Source organism: Microtus pennsylvanicus, chromosome 3 (genome assembly GCF_037038515.1).
Source record: "Microtus pennsylvanicus isolate mMicPen1 chromosome 3, mMicPen1.hap1, whole genome shotgun sequence".
NCBI lineage: Eukaryota > Metazoa > Chordata > Mammalia > Rodentia > Cricetidae > Microtus > Microtus pennsylvanicus.
This window is the reverse complement of record NC_134581.1, coordinates 27,290,519-27,308,950: the sequence shown is the minus strand read 5'-3', so window position 1 is coordinate 27,308,950 and position 18,432 is coordinate 27,290,519. Positions and strand designations below refer to the sequence as shown.

The 18,432-nt window shown below is 38.1% G+C and overlaps 1 protein-coding gene across 15 annotated transcripts in view; it reads left to right on the top strand.

Moving 5' to 3' along the window:
• Positions 1–18,432, top strand: part of Tfdp2 (transcription factor Dp-2) — a 118,813-nt gene that overhangs the window by 10,308 nt on the left and 90,073 nt on the right. For 5 of the 15 annotated variants that reach the window (XM_075964945.1, XM_075964949.1, XM_075964947.1 and 2 more), the window contains one exon: positions 17,144–17,248. The exons of the other annotated variants lie outside the window; for them this stretch is intronic. In XM_075964945.1, coding sequence (XP_075821060.1) covers positions 17,234–17,248 — 15 coding nt within the window. In that variant the 5' untranslated portion in view covers positions 17,144–17,233. The remainder of the gene's footprint in view (positions 1–17,143; positions 17,249–18,432) is intronic. 15 annotated transcript variants of the gene reach the window in all.

The window sequence follows — 18,432 nt, the reverse complement described above, 5'->3', positions numbered from 1 at the left end:
TATGTAGCCCCAGGCTGTTCTCTAACTGAGAGATCTCCTGCCTCTGCCTTGCGATTAAAGGTGGGCGCCATTGCTGGCTGTCATTTCATTCTCTTGACAATGTTTTTTGCAGTGTAAAAAATTTCTTTTTACATTTTCTGTTTATTTTGGGTATGGGTGTTTTATTTGCATCTGTGCATGTACATCATGTGCATGTCTGGGGTTCACAGCCACAGGAAGGTTTCAGGTCCCCTGAAACTGATGTTACAGGTGGTTGGGAATTGCCATGTGGGTGTTGGGCATTGGGCACAGGTCGTCTGCTGAAGGACCTTGAACTCCTGGTCCTTTTTCATCTCCCAAGTGCTGCAATTATAGGCATTTGCTACTGTGCCTAGGAAGCACAATATATTAAATATACTGTAGACTTTGTTCGAATTTCATTCACTTTTCCACTATATATATATATGCATATATATATATATATATATATTCCACCATTATATATGTGTATATTTTGTTTTATTATTTTGTTTCTCTGTAGCTTTTGGAGTCTGTCCTGGAACTCGCTCTGTAGACCAGGCTGGCCTCGAACTGACAGAGATCTGCCTGTCTCTGCTTCCTGGGTGCTGGGATTAAAGGCATGCGCTACTACTGCTTGATTTATATTTGGTTTTTTTGAAATAGAGTCTCTATGTAGTCCTGGCTGTTTGGTGTCCCTGAAAGTGTCATGGCCAACAGGGAAATGATCGGAGCTGGTGAAGAATGAAACACGGGTCAGCATCACTTTAGCATGTGCTGGGTCAAAACTTCCAGAGTCTGACCTCTCATTTTCCTTACACATTTAAACTCAGTAAAAATTTGGAAAACAGTCTCTGTGTGACTATTATCACAGCTAAGCTTCAGGGATGGCTGCATCAAAACTTCCTTGCAAAGTAGCAAAGCTCTGGAGGTCTTTACAATAATAATGAGTTGTATTGAGTGTAAGAGCCCAGGGAGGAAGGATTTGTCATAAGCATAAGAATGGGTTCTATTGATGGAGGATGTGAAGTACACAGGACCTCTTTCATAAAGATGGTTTTATTCACTGAGACAAAGCTCAGAAATAGGGCTTAAACAATGCTCAGGATTTGGGATTCAGGTGTAGAGTGGCTCCTAATAGAATAGCAAAGGATCATCAGGTTGTTAGACAACAGCCACTCCAGCCTTCCCTGGTAGAAAATAGGCCTTTGTGCTTAACAATTCTGGCTTCTCCAATTCCTGCTCTGAGCTGCACCTCCTACACTGACTGTCCTGAAACTCTATGTAAATCAGGCTGGTCTCAAACGCACAGAGATCTGCCTATCTCTGCCTCCCAAGTATTGGGATTAAAGGCATGCACTACCACTGCCCAGTTTTATTTACTTTATGTGTGTGAGTCTTTTGTCTGGATGTATGTATATATACCGTATTCATACCTGGCTTTCAAGAATATCAGAAGCGAGTGTTGGGTCCTCTGGAACTGGAGTTACAGATGATTGTTTGATCTTGGGTCCTCTGAAGGAGCAGAGGTTAACCACTTAACCACTGAGCCATCTCTCCAGCCCCCATCTACTTTTTTATGATTATATACATTATATATATATAACATATAACACACACATATATTTGTAGTGGCCTAACTTTTTAGTGAGCGCTGTAATTTGAAACAGTACTTCTTGTGCCAGTGAGATGCTCAGCAGGTAAAAGTGCTTACCACCAAGCCTGATGACCTGCGTTTGATCTTCAGGACCCATGTGGTGGAGGGAGAGAACTGACTCCTTGAAAACTGTCCTCTGACTTCTCCATGTGTTAAAAAGAAAGTTTATAAATTAAAGCCTTCAGTACTTCCTGAATCATGTATGACTTAGAAATTTTAAGTGCTGTTCAAAGTCTCCCTTCTTGTTATAGTTGCTCAGGCTATGTTTCCTTCTGGTTTCTTCCTTTCTCCTCTTGCATTATCTTCTGAAATTAGTACACCACCCATAGAACTGAATGCTTACATATACTTATATTATACTCATATCTTTTTTATTTTAGTGGTTCCCTGATCTTGATTTTGCTGTGAAATTTGAGTAGTTTGTATTTTTCAGAAGCACATATTGTGGAAGGTCTCTTGTAGTCTAGGCTGGCCTTGAGCTTGATAAATAGTTGAGGTTGGTCTTGAGTTCCTGATTTTCCTGCTTCTGTTGTCTGACTCCTGGAGTTGCCTGTGTGTGTCACTATACCTGGCTGTTAGTAGATCTGTATTGAATGTCTATTGAAAGTCAACTTTTTTTTTTTTAAAGACCCAGTCTCATGCTATTCAGGCTAGCCTTAAGCTCACTTTATGGCTGAGAATAGCCTTGAATGTTCGATTTTCCTGTCTATTCTATTTCCCACATGCTGGGATTACACTTGTGCACCACCACACTTGGCTTTGAAAGTCAACTATTTGAAAATATCTTTATATCCCCTTCTCTCTCTCTCTCTCTCTCTCTCTCTCTCTCTCTCTATATATATATATATATATATATATATATATATATATATATATATATATATATATATATTATCAGTGTTTGTGTGACCCATGTGTGCAGGTGCCTGAAGAGGGCATCAGATCTGGAACTGGAGATAGAGGCAGTTGTAAGCTACCTGATGTGGGTGCTATGAATCAAACCCAGGTCCTCTTGCAAGAGCAGCAAATCAGCAAATACTGCTGCTCCGGCTCCCTACCTGCATTTTGAAAACTAATTTGAGCCAGGTGGTGATGCATTCCTTTAATCCCAGCACTTGGGAACAGAGGCAGGCAGATCTCTGTGAATTTGAAGTCAGTCTGGTCTACGAGACCTAGTTCCAGGACAGGCACCAAAGGCTACAGAGAAACCATGTCTTGAAAAACCAAAAGAAAAAAGAAAACTAATTGATAGTCTGTTTTGATATTATCCTTCCTGAGTACCTTGAGGATATCACTTTGTTTCTAGTGTTGTTGAGAGATCTTGTGCAGTGTAATTGTCACTCCTTTGTAGATAATTTGTTTTTCTCTCTGTCTGCCTTTTTGGTCCAAGGTCCACTCAACTGCCCCCATACCAGGGACCAAACCCAGGGCTTTTCCCATGCTAGGCCATCACTTTACAGGGTCAAAGACATGTATCACCACTACCCAGTATATCTCAACTATTTTTAAGAGCATGGCTTAGCCAGGCAGTGGTGGCTTTTGATTCCAGCACTCGGGAGGCAAAGGTAGACTGATCCCTGAGTTTGAGGACAGCCTGATCTACAGAGTGAGTTCCCGGACAGTCAAGGCTGTGTAGAAACCTTGTCCCAATCCCCCAAAAAAACAACAAAATAAACAAGAACAAAAAACACAGTTTAGTGCTTTCAAGTACATTCATGCCATTGTACAGCCATCTCCAGAACTTCTTTTATCTTGCATCATTGAAATTCTATATCTGCTAAATAGTAGTTTTCTAGTTCATTTGCCCTAATGCCTCCAGCCACCATTTTATTTTATAAAGTCAGCTTCTCTAGTTACCTCATGCATGACATAAAGCGCTTATCTCTTAGTGTCAGGTTTATCTCACTAGTGATAATGCCTTTAGGCTTCATCAGTGTTACAGAATATATGAGAATTTCATTTCTTTTTGAAGCTCTCCTTTTTTAATGCACTATGACATTTATATGCTCCTTGATTATAAATTCATCCTTCAATAGATTCTTAGCTTTTTTTCCTACATCTTAACTATTGTGACTAGTGCTACTATGGACATGAACGTGTAAATATATTTTTAAATCAGGACATGGTAACTCCTGTAATTGTAGTACTTGGGGGTCAGAGGCAGGTAGATCATCAAAAGATCAGGGTCAGTCTAGTCTACAGATCGAGTTCCAGGCTACCTACCGAGGACTGCACTGTGAGACCCTGTCCCCAGGACAAAGACTTGTTTGTGACTTCACTTTTAGTTCTTTTGGGTATGTACCAGATGTGGAATTATTACTGCATCACATGATTAGGTTGGTGGGTATTTTGTTTTTGGAGTGTTGGGTGTTGTTTCTGGGGCTTCTTGCATATTAGGTAAACGCTGTACCACGGAGCAACACTGCTAACTTTAGTAGTTTTTAGTTTTTGAGCAACCACCGTACTGTTTTTTCACCATAACTATATATATTTCCACCAGCAGTACACACAGCTCCTTGCAAATACTTGACATTTCCTGTGTGTGCACATGCACACAGGGGCATGCCAAGCTTTGTTTCTGTTGGGTATGAACTGGTATCTCATTGTGGATTTGGTTTGTATTTTTTTTTAGTGATAGTGAGCATTTTTCATGTTTTTTTTTTCTTTTTTTCTTTGTGTGTATATGTGTTCATTTTGGTTCTTTAGTTTTTATTTAAAATTTTTTTAATATTTATTTATTTATTTATCATGTATACAATATCCTGTGTGTATGCCTGCCAGCCAGAAGAGGGCACCAGACCCCATTACAGATGGTTGTGAGCCACCATGTAGTTGCTGGGAATTGAACTCAGGACGTTTGGAAGAGCAGGCAATGTTCTTAACCTCTGAGCCATCTCTCCAGCCCCTATTTTAAATTTTTTATTCATTTTATGTATCAACCATAGTTTCACATCCTTCCCCCCCCACCATTTTCATGTTCTTATTGGCCCTTTATATATCACACACACACACAATGTTCTGTCTGCATGTATGCCTACTCACTAGAAGAGGGCACCAGATCTCATTATAGATGTTTGTGAGCCAGCGTGTGGTTGCTGGGAATTGAATTTAGGATTTCTGGTAGAGTAGCCAGTGCTCTTAACCTGTGAACCATCTCCCCAGCACTATATTTTTCTTTGGAAGTCCTTTGTATTCTCTTTTCCTCCCCATAGGTGGAGGATCTTGCTGTAATTGCCTAGGCTAGTCACTAATTTGTAGGTTAAAGTGATCCTTTCATCTCAGCCTCCCACTGGTAACTGGGGCCACAAATATCCTTTTCCCATTTTAAAATTAACAGAGTTTTTTTTTGTTTGTTTGTTTGTTTGTTTTTTTTTAGTTTTGCGAGACAGGGTTTCTCTGTAGCTTTGGAGCCTGTCCTGGAGCTAGTGGGGTTTCTCTGTAGCTTTGGAGCCTGTCCTGGCACTAGCTCTTGTAGACCAGGCTGGCCTCGAACTCACAGAGATCCGCCTGCCTCTGCCACCTGAGTGCTGGGATTAAAGGCGTGTGCCACCACCGCCCGGCTAACAGAGTTTTTGTATCATGATATAGTTTTTTTTTTAAATATTTATTTATTTATTATGTATACAATATTCTGTCTGTGTGTATGCTACAGGCCAGAAGAGGGCACCAGATCCCATTACAGATGGTTGTGAGCCGCTGGGAATTGAACTCAGGACCTTTGGAAGAGGAGGCAATGCTCTTAACCTCTGAGCCATCTCTCCAGCCCCTCATGATATAGTTTTATTTTTTTTATTATTTTTTTTGTTGTTGTTGTTTGTTTTCGAGACAGGGTTTCTCTGTAGATACGGAGCCTGTCCTGGAACTAGCTCTTGTAGACTAGGCTGGCCTCGAACTCACAAAGATCCGCCTGTCTCTGCCTCCCGAGTGCTGGGATTAAAGGCGTGCGCCACCACCGCCCGGCTTATGATATAGTTTTAATATTTTTTTTGTTTATCTGCAAATTAATTCTTTGTCAGATACATGATTTGCAAATGTCCTTTAACTTCATACTATTTTTAGGTGTGTGTGTGTATGTATGTGTGCATGTTTGTATGCACACATGCATGCTCAGTGTATATATGTATGTGTTCATGTGTGCCTACCTATAGTGGCATTTCATTTGTATTTTAATAAATAAAGCTTGCCTGAGGATCAGAAAAGTTAAACAACCACACTGGCCAGCCCTATAGACCAGGCTGGCCAATGACACACATTTTTAATCCCAGTAGCCGCACTAGTTTGCCATAGAAACCAGGCAATAGTGTTGCACGCATGCCCTTAACCCCAGAGTTTAGAGAGGAATATAAAACGGAAGAGTCAGCTTTCAGTTTCAGTCCCATTCTGAGATTCCTGGAGACAGGACTGCCATTTCGAACTGAGGTAGAAGGAAGAGCCAGTGTCTGGCTGTTTTGTTATTCTGACCTTCAGGTTTAACCCCAGTTTGTCTGAGTTTTTAAAAGTACCCATATATACATTGTGTAGGCTAGAAGTTGACATTAGGTGCTTTTATTTGCTTTTTTTTTTTTTGTTTGTTTGTTTGTTTTGTTTTTTGAGACAGGGTTTGTCTGTAATCCTGACTGTCCTGGAATTCACTCTGTAGATCAGGCTGGCATGGAACTCAGAGATCCACCTGCCTCTGCCTCCCAGTGTTGGGATTAAAGGTGTGTGCCACCACCTCCTGTCTAGCTAACTTTCTTTAAGTAAAACAATATTTTACTTAACTATTTGTCTGTTTCTTTTGTTTGCTGAATCTTAGTTATCTTTTTTTTTATTTTAATGGAGCTTATACTCTAATGTATTCACATGAAAGAGACTGTTTCTTCTTCCTCCCTGTAAAGTATTTCATCAAGAGCTTCATGCAGTCCTGGTTTCTCTGTGTAGCCCTGACTGTCCTGGAACTCACTGTGTAGTCCAGGCTGGCCTTGAACTCTTAAAGACCTGCCTCTGCCTCTCAAGTGCTGGGATTAAAGGTGTGCAGTAACACCGCCCAGGTCGGTATAGCGTTCTTATTTCACAGTTTGACATATTTCATTCCACGCACTTCTGGCTTTATGGATACTGATATTTCTTTGTTGTATGTTGAGTTGATATGTGTCCAGGTTGGCAGCTCCCTCCCTCAGTGTTTCACTGTAGAGCCCTGACTGGCAGACTGGAACTCATATGGCCTCAAACTCCAAGAGATCTATCTGCTTCCTGAGTACTAAAGGCATCTGCCAACTATGCCCAGCTCTGTTAGGTTTGACGAGATTTTGATATGTGATTTTATTTTACATATTGTCAACTTTTTAAATGTTACTTGCAAGCTTTTATTATCATTAATTAAAAATATTGATACTCTGTTAAAATTATATGTATCTGAATACAAATATCATTAAGGTTTTAGCAATATATTAATAATCCAACTGTGCCAGGGATTAAGAGAGGAATTTACTTTAGGGAATTTATATGGTGAAGTATAAGGGCGTCCAGTTTCCCTTTAGTGTGAAGTGACTAGTTACACTAATTGCTTTGTTTGAGCTGGGGATGTAGATCAGTTGATAGTATCTTGCCTAATATATGTCTTTAGCACTGATGACACATACCTATAGTCCCAGCTGGGAGACGGGGATTAGGAGTTTAAAGCTTGGTTTAAACTTTATCTGCATAAAGTCAGTCTGGGTTCCATGTGACACTGTCTTTTGTTGTTGTTGTCGTCAGAAGGCAAAAATGAATAAGAAAATAACTGAGTATGATGTACCTACTGTAATCTCAGCCTTGGGAGATACAGCCATGGAGGTTGGAGGCAGAAAGATTGAAGAATTTCATATAGCAATATTCTGTCTCCAAATAAAAATAACAGAAACTCAAATACAATTGATATAGCTGTGTTTAAAGGAAGTAGAATGCAGAGCCAGCAGGATTGCTTTGTAGGGAAAGGCACTGGCTGCCTGATGACCTGAGTTGATTTCTGGGACCTATATAACAGAAGGAAAAAACTGACTCATAAAATATTGTTTTCTCCTTTCCTTTTCCTTCGTTCCTTCCTTCGTTCCTTCCTTCGTTCCTTCCTTCGTTCCTCCCTTCCTTCGTTCCTCCCTTCCTTCGTTCCTTCCTTCGTTCCTTCCTTCGTTCCTTCCTTCGTTCCTTCCTTCGTTCCTTCCTTCGTTCCTTCCTTCCTTCCTTCCTTCCTTCCTTCCTTCCTTCGTTCCTTCCTTCGTTCCTTCCTTCCTTCCTTCCTTCCTTCCTTCCTTCCTTCCTTCCTTCCTTCCTTCCTTCCTTCCTTCCTAAGCTTTATTTATTATGTATACAGTGTTCTGTCTGCATGTATCCCTGCAGGCCAGAAGAGGGCGCCAGATCTCATTATAGATGGTTGTGAGCTACCATGTGGTTGTTGGGAATTGAACTCGGGAACTCTGGAAGAATAGCCAGTGCTCTTAACCTCTGAGCCATCTCTCCAGCCCTAGAAGGTTGTTTTCTGACCTCCACACATGGACTGTGGAACATGCATCCCATCCTATGTCCCACATACACCAAGTAATTATATACATAAACATAGCAAAATTTTAAAGAATTCAGATGCAAATAAATTTTCAACTTTTGGAGACCTAAATTTCTGGTTCAGATATTGTAGCTGTTTATCTAAAATCTTTTATCTGCTTCCGCTAATCTGAAAAGAGACATCTCTTAGCACCTCCCCCTTTGTTGTAAGAACAGACTTCCTAGAGCTTTCTATATGTTGTTTTTCCTCTAGCTCCTCCCCATCCCATGTTGTTAACCCTTTGGCTGTAGTGTATCCTATCCCTTTTTTTCAGCCATCAGTTTACTGATTTTTTTTTTTTGTTTGTTTGTTTCTTGGTGCATATATGTGTTATGTTAATTTTGGAGCTTTGTTCATACTCAAATCTTCTATAAAACGTCTATGTTTCCATGCATCTTTTATATGTTTTAATAGTTGTACTAATTGTCATTAAGTAGTTCATTCTGACGTTTACTTTTAGATAGATGTTTTCATAGATATAATGTAAGCACTATGAAGGCACAGACTGTCATTTCCCTTGGCATCTTTAATATCTGGCATTTAATGATCATTGTATTGTTCAGTGTTTGATGTGTAGCAGTAATCAGAAGCAACTTATTTATTAATAAGTGAGTTAATAAAGCTAAAATAACATTTTCCCATCATTCCAGTGCACACATGTGGTATATTATTATTTCTTTTAATATTATAATAACCCGGTTTTGTCATCGTAGGATCATTGGAGGAAAAAGCTTATATAAGTCTAGATTTAAAATAGGAGCAGTGAACAAAAATAATTGAATCCTTTTCTTTGTAAACAGTGTATGTTCTGGGTGTGATGGTTCACACTTTTAATCTCAGCACTTGGGAGGCAAAGCCATATGGATCTCTGTGACTTCCAGGACAGCCAGGGCAACATAGAGATCCCTATCTTAAAGAAAAGGAAGAAAAAAGAAGTGTTAAGAGTGTAGCTCAGTGATAGAATGTTATTCTAGCTTATGTGAAGTCCCTTGATTTCACCTTCAACATTAAGAATAGGGTTATTATATTAATTGTTTTGTTTTGTGGGGTTTTTTTTTGGTGTGTGCATGAGCATATGCATTTGTGTGCTCATTTTATGGGTGTATGTGTGTGTCAGGTCAAGTGTGGGGGGCAGAGGACAACTTGGGGAAATTGGTTCTCTTCTTGAACCATGTGCATTCTGTGGATTGAACTACTGGAAAACACCTTTTCTTGCTATGCCATCTTGGTGGTGTATTATTTATTACATTTACTTACTGATGTGCATGGGTGTGTACCTGCTTGTGTGTGTGTGTGTGTGTGTGTGTGTGTGTGTGTGTGTGTGTGTGTGTGTGTGTGAATTAGAGGACAGGTTTGGGAAGTTGGTTTTTCTCCTTCCACCATGTGGGTTTTTCTGTGTCTTACGATCAGCTCTGTTCTGCCAGCTATTTCCCAAATAACCACTCAGAGACTTATTAATTACAAATGCTTGGCTAACAGCTCAGACTTAATATTAACTAGCTCTTACAATTTAACCCATTTCTGTTCATCTGTGTGCTACTTCAAGATTTTTACCTCTCTTGTTTGTCCTGCTTCCTTTTCTTCTGGCTGGTACTCACGATTCTGCCTTTTTTCTGGTTCTCCTGCCTAACCTTATCCTAACTGTTGACCACTCAGTTTTTTTATTAAACCAATCACTAAAGGAATATACCACAAGACCCTGACTGACCAATAAATAAATAAATAAAAAAAAATTGTCTCTTATATTGTTTCATTAGAACTTATAATACTATTTAGAAGGAATGCCATTTACAACGTATACTGCTTTCATTTAAGAATTTACCAGGCCTGGAGGGATGGCTCAGCCGTTAAAGGCTAGGCTCACAACCAAAAATATAAGAGTTCGGTTCCCAGCACCCACGGCTGTCCCTCCAGGTATTAAAAAAAAAAAAAAAAAAAGAATTTACCAGTATGGGGCTGGAGAGATGGCTCAGAGGTTAGGAGCACTGCCTGCTCTTCCAAAGGTCCTCAGTTCAATTCCCAGCAACCACATGGTGGCTCACAACCATCTGTAATGATATCTGGTGCCCTCTTCTGGCCTGCAGGCATACACACAGACAGAATATTGTATACATAATTAATAAATAAATAAATAAATAAAAAAAGAAGTTACCAGTATCAGGCTTTCCTGCATCTGAAACCAATATAATATCAGCAAGGTCACATTCTCATTCAGAGAGAGAAAGCAAAGGCAGCCTCCTGGAGGTACGGGAAAACGTTTCTGTCCCAATCCTTTTAGTAGTCCACAAGATATGTTCTTTCAGACCATGTGTAGATAGTTTCATTTTCTTCCGCATGGGTAGCATTGGCCGTAAGTTTTGTCTTGGATATCAGCAAGTTCCTTGTACTGTGTGTGCATCCAAATGATTTGCCTCTAAGTAAGATCAAGTGAAAATATTAAAAGGGAGAGCTGAGTTCTAGAGATAAGGTACTATGAATATGGTCATAGTAATTGCAGGCATAGAAGATGTCTTTTATTTTCCATTTATTTATTCAGATCATTTATTTTTTATCACTATGGATTTATGCACATATATTCATAGTTTATCTTATAATCCAGTACTGCTGTTTATTTTGTGGCTTGAGTTATCCCATCTTGGGATGCTTTTTGCCTAATGGGTGTGTGGCTCTGACACTGAAACTCAGGACTTTGTACATCCCAGGCAAGTATTCTACCACTGAACTTTGTCCCTAGCCCTGTCCCCTACCTACCTACTACCCACCCACCCACCCATCCATCCACCCACCCATCCATCCATCCATCCATCCATCCATCCATCCATCCATCCATCCATTTAACGTGTATAGGCAGTTTGCCTGTATGTATGTCTGTATACCACGTGAGTACTTCTACCCATAGAGGCTGGAAGAGAGGACTGGATCTCCTGGAATTGGAGTTATAGACTGTTGTGAGCCACCATGTAGATGCTGGGGATTGAATGCAGGCCCTCTGGAAGGGCAACCAGTGCTTTTTACTCTATCTAAGCCAGCCCCTTAGCATTTTCTTTTAAAAAATGAATTTTTATCTATTCTTTTTATATCAATAATAAAATTAAGCTGAATGTTGTGGTGGTTTATGTATGTAAAAATCCCAGTTCTTAGATGGAGAAACAGGTTTAATACAAGTTTGAGACCAGCCAGAACTACCAAATGAATTCCTGATAGCCTAGAAATAAGAAATTGAGGATCTGTCTCAAACAGTGAAGCTAAATGTTCTCTACTACAAATATATCTTCCATTATACCTTTAAAAAATTATCATACAAAGATATGCTAGTTCTAAAATCCTTTTGTTCATTGTGATGAGACTGTGATACTCATAATTGTGATGTGTAAAATTCAGAATTTCAGATGTGTGTATATGCTAAATATGTATGTCTTCATTTTCCACTGCTAAGTCATATTGAATAGGCTTTTCATGTATTTAAAAATACTGATATATATTTCACTTAACAGACATTCCCTGAGCTCTTTCCATGTACAGGCTTTGGATGTAGAATGAATAAATGAGCAGGGCTCCTGCCCTTAATGGAATTTACACTTTAGTTGGCAGAGATAGACCACATAAATACATTTATTATGGCAGCTCAAGGTATCTATGAAAAGAGAAAGTAGCTGAGCAGTAAGTAGAAGCCTCTAACCTTATCTTGGCAGAGAAAAGGGGATTGTTTTCCTTGAGGAGGGACATCTGAGATGCGATCTGGAGGAATTTAACCAGATAAACCCCTCAGGCAGGAGAAACAGCGTGTACACAGTCCCTGAGATAGGGGGATGTATTTATGAAGAACTGTGAAAGACTAGCAAAGTGATGAAGAGGTGGCTCGACATGTGAAGGAATTTACTGCCAAGCTGATGACCTGAGTTTGAGCTTGGTAACTTGAATTTGATCCACCATGTCCCACATGGTGGAAGGAGAGACCAGTTCCTTCAACACATTTGTGTACTTATACACACTCATGTACATACACTTACACATTCAGACACCAAGAAAACCAAAAACTAAAAAACACCTTTTCCCTGTTTAAAGGTAGTGAAATTGGATCAGGAAGATACATGGGCAGTGGTTCAGTAAGAACTAAGCACATATTTTTTATCTGATTTACACTTCCAGTAAGGCTGGTACTTCATTATTTATTCATTAATTCATCTGTTTATATTTGTTTCTTTGTGGTGCTAGGTATTCAACCCAGAGTCTCCCACATGCTAGGCCAGTGTTCTACCACTGAGTTTCATGCCAAGTGCTTATTTTGGATGTTTTAAACTTTGAATCATAAGAATGTTTTTAAAATTAGTAATGCCTGGTTACTTTGATGAACTTTAATTTTGTAGCTTCTTTTACTAGCACTATTAGAAAGTTTACAAATCCTGCTTGAAGCAAGAAATTGCTTGTTTTTTTTTTTTGTATTTTGGTTAGTATATCATCTTGGGTTTTATGCTGGAACCTCTAAATTGTGATTGGAATGTAAAAGGACTTGCATGTTGAGACCATCTGTGGGAGTTACATTGTCTGAAAGTTGAGACGAGATCATGACAGATGGTGAGGTCGAAAGATTGACTTTTTGAGCTTGACATAATGTGTTCATGAAGCTGGAAGAAGAAATCCGACTTATGTTTTTAACTAACAGAAGATCTTGGAAACAGAAAGGAGTGTGCAGTTGTTGAATTTGGATAAACATCATGCATCAGCACACATGGCTGGTTTATATCTGAGACTCACCAGCATTGCCAAAGATAGCAACTTCTGAAAATATTTGGTGTCCCTTTTTCTTCTTGACATTTTGGAAAGTTTAAAGTCACATATTGAAGAATTGCAGGTAATTTTTATGTTAATCAATACAAAAGAATCTTTAAAAATTAAAAATTATCTTTTAAAAATATTTAGGATATTCAACCTTTTTAATTGTAATTAAAAACTTTTTTTTCGGTTTGAAAATTGAGGTTTCTGTTGTAATTTTCATTTCTCCTTTATGCAGATTATTCATTGCTTATTTTGGAAGAAGAAACCATAACTTTTTGGGGGAAATCAAAACTGTCCATTACTTCACCCCCAACATTGTTTATCCTGTGTTAGGCAGTATCTTAGTGATTATATATATATTGTTTTATTTAATTAAGTATATATGCCTTTAATGCTTGGCAGAAAACAGAAATTGAGGCACAGAAATATAATGGTAAATTTGTTTAATAAACATTTAGGCACCTTTGGCTCTATTTTAAACATTTATCATTTAGACCACATTTAGAGATTTCAGTCTGTGCCGAGTACTGGTAAATAGATTCCAAGAGAATATGAAACGTAATTATCTTTGGCTCTGTCAGTTTCATTGATGTGGCTAAACAGTATTTTTATTGGTAGTCTTTTACTGTAGTGTTCTGAAATAGATTCTGTTAAAACATTTCCTAATTCTTTAACTGTTCCTCTCCCCCACATGGTACTGGATCTAACCCAGACTCTTGGTAAACACTCTAGTTATTGAACAACATCTCCAATCTTTTGTTAGTTTCTCTTTATTTGCTTAAATAGCACAGTGCCATTCAGTAGCCTGATTTTTAGGAACTAAGATACAGTATTGAATATTGAGTACAGAAATGAAGTAGATGCATAGGGAAAAGCAGCTGTAGCCATCACAGCCATGCTCTGGGCTAGGGAGGGAGAGAAAAGGGATCCCTTGTAGCCAGATCTGCTGGCTCACTTCATTGCTTTTGTCTTGTTGGCCAGAACTAAGTCATATGTTATATGGTCAAACATTTTGGTGCACACATTGCCACCTTCAACTTCTTAAGGAAGAGAACAATAATAGGGAATACTATCTGCCTTGAATCTATATATAGGAAGCTCATAAATCTTAATGAATCCAAATCATACTTTCTGTCAGAATTGTATTTTAGTAGGTCATAATCTAATTTTTTGATATTTGATTTTCTCTTTTTAATGAGTAACACTTTTTATTTTATTTTTTTGGTATGCATTAATATTTTTCCTTCATGTATATCTGTGTGAAGGTGTTAGATCTTGGAGTTATAGACAGTTGTGAGTTGCTATGTGGGTGCTGGGAATTGAACCTGGGTCCTCTGAAAGAGCAATCAGTACTCTTCACTGTAGAGCCATCTCTCCAGCCTCCCATTCATGTTATTATTGTGTATGTTTATGATGTTATTTATGTTTTAAATATTTTATGTTTTTGAGTATTTCATACATGTTTACAATGTATTTCTAGCACTCAGGTGCCCTTTTCTATTTTATAAATTTTTCTTATATCTTACTGAGTCCAGTTCATGCAGACTGTGTATGTGCATGGGTATGTGAAAATCGTAAAAATATTTCTATTGTCAGTAGTGTGTATGATGTGTATGGGTGCCCATGCCACAGCACGCATATGCAGGTCAGAGTACAACCTTGTAGAATCACTTCTCTTCTTCTAACTTTACTTTGGTTCCTGGGATCAAACTTAAGTATCTAGGATTGTTCAACACCCTCTCAGCCATCTCTCTGGCCAAGTTGGGTTTTGAGAAAGGGTCTCATGTAGCTCAGGCTGCTCTGGAACTTTCTGTCACCCAAGGCTGGCTTTTAATGATTGATCTTCCCATGTCTACATTATTTTTTAAAATATTTATTTATTTATTATGTATACAATATTCTGTCTGTGTGTACACCTGCAGGCCAGAAGAGGGCACCAGACCCCAATACAGATGGTTGTGAGCCACCATGTGGTTGCTGGGAATTGAACTCAGGACCTTTGGAAGATGCTCTTAACCTCTGAGCCATCTCTCCAGCCCCCTACCTCTACATTCTTAGGTGTATCTTTTTTCTTTCTGAGTGCCTCTCTTTTAACTTGAGTGCTTTAAAATCTATATTAAAATAAACCCCACTTCTGTTTTAAGATAATTTATTTAATGTTTATTTATTTATTTTTGAGTTAGAATTTCACTGTTTAGCTTAGGTTAGCCTGAATCACTGTGTTACTATGTTGCCTAAGGTAGCTTTGCACTTGTAATTTCTCTTGCCTCAGCTTGTAAATAATACTAGAGATGTGAGCAACTATGGCTAGCAAAGTAATTTTAAAAGAAAAATAATATGAGATCCACTCTTCTAAGATCAAATAAACTTACAAAAAATAAGAAAAGCTGCAGAACTGAGAGAAGAGAACTCCTGAATGCCCTTCCCCAGATTTACCAGTTATAAACATTTTTATACGTTTTATTTTCATTTCTCTCATACATTTTAAATTTGAAGTTTAGTCCTTGTTGTCAGGCCCCTAGCCTCCTAAGGAATTTTGGTGTTTTTATTTTCATTTTTCTAATATAAGTGATATTTCACTTACAAAAAGGCCCTATAGTTTATTAACAAATATCCAGAAACAACAATGGAATCTGGGCCTGTTGCTTATACCTGTAATTTTAGCATTTAGAAGGTGGAGTCAAGAGGATAGCCATGAATTTGAGGCCATTTGAACTACATGCCGAGTTCTAGACTAGCCAGGACTTTGTAGCAAGGCTCTGTCTTAAAAAAAGAAAGAAAGAAAGAAAGGAAGAAAGAAAGAAAGAAAGAAAAGAAAGAAAGAAAAAAAGAGAAAAAGGACAGAAAAACAATGCCCATTCTCTCTGTCTTTCTCATTATCTGGAATGTGGATTTTGTCCAGTTACCCCTATTGGTCTTCTTAGGAATCATGTTTTTCTGATCCAGTGTTTATTTTGAGAGTGCTCACTGAATTGAGTTTTCCTATTTTTTTTAAAAGATTTGTTTATTTATTATGTATACAGTGTTCTGCCTACATATATCCTATAGGCCAGTAGAAGGCACCAGATCTCATTACAGATGGTTGTGAGTCACCATGTGGTTGCCTGGAATTGAACTCAAGACCTCTGGAAGAGCAGTCAGTGCTCTTAACCTCTGAGCCACCTCTCCAGCCCAAGTTTTTCTATTTTTTTAGTTTTTTTTTTATTTTTTAGTTTTTCTAAATATCGATGTTTTTCGCTTCCTTCGCTTTTTTTTTTCTTTTGGTTCTAGCAATTTTGAGGAGTTAAGGAGTTTAGGCCACTATTTTGAAGAATATCTTTCACTTTGTATTCCTGGTTTTTTTTTTTCGTTTTTATGGTTAAGTTTGCATACTAGACAATAATATGTCAGAAATATCCATCTCAGTGCACTTAGGACATATGATAACTTATTATTGGTGGCCATTTGGTAACTTTGATCATTAAAGTAGTGTGTGTAAGGTTTCTTTACTGGAAATTTTGAATTAAGACATTTTATAAGGAGGTATTTCAATATCATGTCCATATCTTGTGGCATACTTGTAGTTAGTGTTCCCCTTTGTTATGGTTCTTCCCTTACTGTTCCGTTGTGATGGTTTCAACAACTGTAGAATTCATTATATTTATCAGTTGCCATTCTTTTAATACTTTACATTTCCTTGTATCGTCTCTAATTGTTTTGATTGGGTTTACAGTTTTGCTGTCATTAGGATAGTGTGGTGGGCTTCAGTGTGTAGTTGTAGCTCTTTAAGTTGGTCCTTGTGTATTTTTGACACATCTGTCAGTGTTTGAGCATTTTGTCCTTTGGAACAATAAAATATTCGAGGTTTATCTTGTACCTTTTCTGCCTTGCCTTGGAATCAGCCCTTTCTCCATGAAGCCCTGGTGTTTCTTTCAGTGTATTATTTAAAGCAATGTAGTATAACTCTGCTGTGTCCCTTGAGAGTAGAGCTGACTTGTCGTATGACTTAACTGCCTTAAACCCCAGTTGTTAACTGGAATGAGGTAAAAATGATCCATATTTTTCTAGTGCTGTCCTAGGATTAACTTAGACAAATCACTTAGAAGTATGTGTCTCAGTAAATGTGACATAAATACCGCCTATTATTACATTACTGTTCCCTCTTTTCCCTTTAACAGGATATTTTAAAGAATTATTGAAGACGAAGGTTTTTATTTTTGTATGTTTTTAATGGTTATGCAGAATATTAAATAGAATACAGTTTTGATATGACGGCAAAAAGTGTAAGTATTTTTATTTTTTAGAGATAACTTTTTAAAGTGAACTTATGCTGTTTTGCTATACATATTTTCTTACTATTCTGGTTAATAAAATTAAAAATGTTGCTTGGATTAATAATTATTTTTGATTATGTAGTGTGTGAGATAACTTAATACTAGTGAATATAGTACTTTCGTAGCCATTATAGAATTTCTGTAGATTGGTGCCAAGCTTTTCTTTTTTCAACAGCTGCAAATTGCTATCTCTATAAAGCTTCCAATTTGGCTTCTTTTCTGGGGACTGTTACAATTGGTTTTGGTTGCTAGAGAGTTACTTGGCCTTATTGAGCACATCTCTGCTTTCTTTGGCTTATTTTGTGTGTGTGTGTGTGTGTGTGTGTGTGTGTGTGTGTGTGTGTGTGTTAAGGGAAATGTGTATGCTCTGTTATTTGGAAGCAGATTGCTTCGTTCCCTGAAGTATTCCCTGAAGACCATCAAAGCTTTAGATATGTTGGAAAAGTTATGTAAGTTCCTCCCTCTGTTTAAATTATCATTTCTTTATAACTTTATTATAAAAATTCGGGCTGTCCTAGGAGTTCAAAAGTAGGAATTTGGTAGTCCCACAGAAAGATCTGGACCAAACCTGGAGTCTGTCAGGAATTGGAGCAGTATATGTTTTCATCGCTCATCCTTTTCTCATGCTCTCTGTCTGCTTCCTGTCTCCCTCCTCTCCCCCAAGGATCACCTCCCTTCTCTCCTGTGCACATTCTGAGAGAGATGTGCAGGAGGGAAAGAAGCTCTCTGACCCTTTCATTGTTGTCACTTCTGATTGCTCTTTAGGGAATCATTTCTTAATGGGAACAGAGAACATGTGTATGTGTGTATGTGGGGGGATCATACGTATGGTCATGGAAAATGAAAATCCTGTTAAAAAAAGTTAAGGATCCATTTATGGAAGTGTATGTCTGTAGTCCCAGTTATTCAGGAGCCCGAGACAGGAAGATGGTGAGTTTGAGGCTAGACTAGTCAATATAGCAAGACCCTGTCTCAAAAACAAAACAACAGCAACAAACCCACTTAGTCATTACAATAAAATTCAGTTTAAGGGAAAGATTAAATATATTGATTCATTTAACTGAAAAGTCTAAGAGTTCTCTGACTTTAAATAACTCTAGATTTAGAGGATTGAAGGATGACATCATATACTG